Genomic DNA, 3,038 nt, shown 5'->3' on the forward strand with positions numbered 1-3,038 from the left:
TGTTGCTGGTGGAGCTCTTTACTACATGTCCACCCAATCTGCCATCTTGTTTGTTCTTCCCCAAATACTGTTTTTAATATTTTATCTTGTTTTCCCTCTAAAACTAGAAAATAAATACACAGAATTGTTTTTCAATAATAGATGCTCATTAATTGCAATTTTCTGTTTGGCTTTGATTGGCTGTTACTCATATTTTCAGTATTTGTTCTTTGATCTTACCAAGAAGGTCATTTTGAGGGAGCCACTTGTAGAGTCTAGTATTGGATCCCAAGGTATCTGGTTTCTTGCCATCAAATCGCCATAGTACCTATTAAGATGAAGAAAATACTTTATTCCATGAGTAGAACTACAAAGTTATAGTATGTTATAATGTTAAAGCATTTAAGAGATAATTTAGTCAAACCCCTTCCATGTGACAGAGGAAATGAAGACAAGTGATGTTAAGAAATTGGAACTACTAAAACACTGAAGTAAATTGTAATACCCACATTACATAAACTCATTTTTATATGTGATCAGGTATGAAATGCAATTATGAATAAGATTGGCTGGTGGCTGTGTGCCGTGGAGTCAGTTCTGACTCATAGAAGCCCTGTACAGGGTTTCCGAGGCTATAAATCTTAACGGGAGCAGAATGCCTCATCTTTCTCCCATGGAACAGCTGGTAGTTTCGAACTGCTGACCTTGTAGTTTGCAGATCGATTCATAACCACTACGCTACCAGAGCTCCTTATGAATAAGATTAGCAATTATCAATGCAAGTATTTGAAGAATTGTTAGGTAGTCATAGTGATAGTGCAAAAAACATTAGTGAATTTCTAATGATCTACATATTTATTTTCTTTTATCTATTTATTTTACTGGTTCTAAATTTAGTTTTAATTCTGTTTGTTTTATTATTTCTTGTTTTGAATGACATGGGAGAAAGTTTACTTATGTTTACTTGTTCCAATCTTGTTTGTTGATGCATTATATTTCCTTGCCTAATTAAACTCTGACTCCTTTCTGATAATGTCTGCAGTGGGTAGACTGATGTCAGAAATTCATCAATGAAGAGGAGTAAATGACAGTGTAGACTTTGGTGGTTCCTGTGTACCTGACAACAACTTCTCTGTAGTGCCAAAACTTCACACTACACTAATGACATATATTTATTTCTCATCACAATGGTAATGCTAAAGTAATTATCAAATAATACCTTTTATTATTTTAACATCCAACAGATAAATTTTTGTTTCAAACTGAAATATGAGATAAATTGGCACTGTCATCATAGTTTACCTTCCTCCAAAAACATCCATAATCAGATGCTTTAACAGAGCTGAAGAGACTAGATTCATTATTAAATCACTTTATCTAACCTTTTGCGGAATCTGGGCAAGAGCTGATGCAATCATACGGGCCTTTTCTTCTGTGATGTTTCTGACCATTGACCCAAGAGTAAACACAACAATACCATGTTTTCCAGAGCTCTGGACAAACTCTTCCATTTCCTAAGAAGAAAGAATTTGCTTCATCATGAAACAGCAACAAAATAATAAACAACACTTCAAGATTTAATCACAAGTGACAAATCAAGTGCAAATAAATTATTGATAACTAAAACAAAACATGTTCTTGTAGAGACCGTTCCATGTCATGATAGCCCTTTGTGTTACAGAGCAGCACTGAGCACCCAAGAGTTCTTTTGGCTGTAATCTTTATAGAGTCCTGGTGTGGTGCTGTAGGACAAATGCTGGAGAGCAAGGTCAGGTTGAACTGCAAGGTAGGCATTCCAAACTCAATAGCCACTCCTCAAAAACCCTATACAGAGTTGCTATGAGTTGAACTGACTTGAGGGCACTTAACAACAGCAATCTTTATGGAAGCAGATTTTCAGAATTTTCTTCCATAGCACCTTTGGGTAGATTGGAATTGCCAATCTTTTAGTTAGTTTTTGCTGTTGTTAAATGCTGTTGAGTCAGTTTGAACTCATAGCAGCCCGGTATAGGGTTTTGAGGCTGTAAATCTTTGCAGGAGCAGAAAGCCTCACCTTTCTCCCACGAAACAGCTGGTGGGCTCAAACTGCCAACCTTGTGGTTCAGATCCAGTGCTTGTTGTATGAAGCCACCAGACCCTTTTTAAATTAGTAGCCAGGCTCAAACCATTTTTTCCACCCAGGGATTTTCAAATATTACTAGAGAAAAATTAATAGAATAGTGGCTGCTTTTTAACAAAACTAATCACTTCATTCACTTGGAAAAAAATGTATGTTATGACATCTGTGGCCTTTATTGTGTATGTTTGTGTAAATGTACATATGTGTGGTATAAATAAGAAATGAAATTAATATATAGAAGGAGCTCTGATAGCGTAGTGGTTACGAATCAGGCTGCGAATCACAAGGTCAGCAGTTCGAAACTACCAGCGGTACCACGGGAGAAAGATGAGGCTATCTGCTCCTGTAAAGATTTACAGCCTCGGAAACCCTGTTCAGGGTCGCTTTGGGTCGGAACCGACTCGACGGCACTTAACAACAACAATAGCAAAGAGAGGGACTTTGACAATTCATTTACAGTTATTAATTACTAATATAGTTTTGGAAGAAGACATCACAGCAAGGATTATAACAAGGACCTAAATAGTTATATTTCTACTGGAGTCCCAGTGCTGTGCAAATGAGTACTGTGTCTAGCTGCTAACCAAAAGGTTGGAAGCTAAAGAACACCAAGAAAGAAAGGGTTGGTGATCTACTTCTGAAAAATCAGTCAATGCAAACACCATGGAGCACATTTCTACTCTGATTCACATGGGGTAAGCATGAGTGGGAATCAACTTTATAGCAATTGGTTAGTTTTATTTTTTCTAAATCACATATGTTTATTTCACCAGATTTTTCTGGAGACTTCTTTTAGTAGTAGTCAATATTATTTTACTTTCTAACCATGAGCACTTAGGGAAAGTTAGATATGGTGGCAATAATTGTATGTCTATACTTATTTCATTATGTAATACTTTATGTGACATCTTAAACCTTATCATAGTTTCCCAAATATTCC

The 3,038-nt window shown here is 36.2% G+C and overlaps 1 protein-coding gene across 3 annotated transcripts in view; it reads right to left on the reverse strand.

The window, feature by feature from the left end:
* UGT2B17 (UDP glucuronosyltransferase 2 family, polypeptide B17) overlaps positions 1-3,038 on the reverse strand; it is a 51,230-nt gene that overhangs the window by 24,433 nt on the left and 23,759 nt on the right. For all 3 annotated transcript variants that reach the window (XM_006873764.1, XM_006873763.1, XM_006873762.1), the window contains 2 exons: positions 1,362-1,493; positions 220-307 (listed from right to left, as the gene is read on the reverse strand). In XM_006873764.1, the coding sequence (XP_006873826.1) occupies positions 220-307; positions 1,362-1,493 (220 nt within the window). The remainder of the gene's footprint in view (positions 1-219; positions 308-1,361; positions 1,494-3,038) is intronic.

This window comes from Chrysochloris asiatica, unplaced genomic scaffold (genome assembly GCF_000296735.1).
Source record: "Chrysochloris asiatica unplaced genomic scaffold, ChrAsi1.0 scaffold00254, whole genome shotgun sequence".
Taxonomy (NCBI): Eukaryota; Metazoa; Chordata; class Mammalia; order Afrosoricida; family Chrysochloridae; genus Chrysochloris; species Chrysochloris asiatica.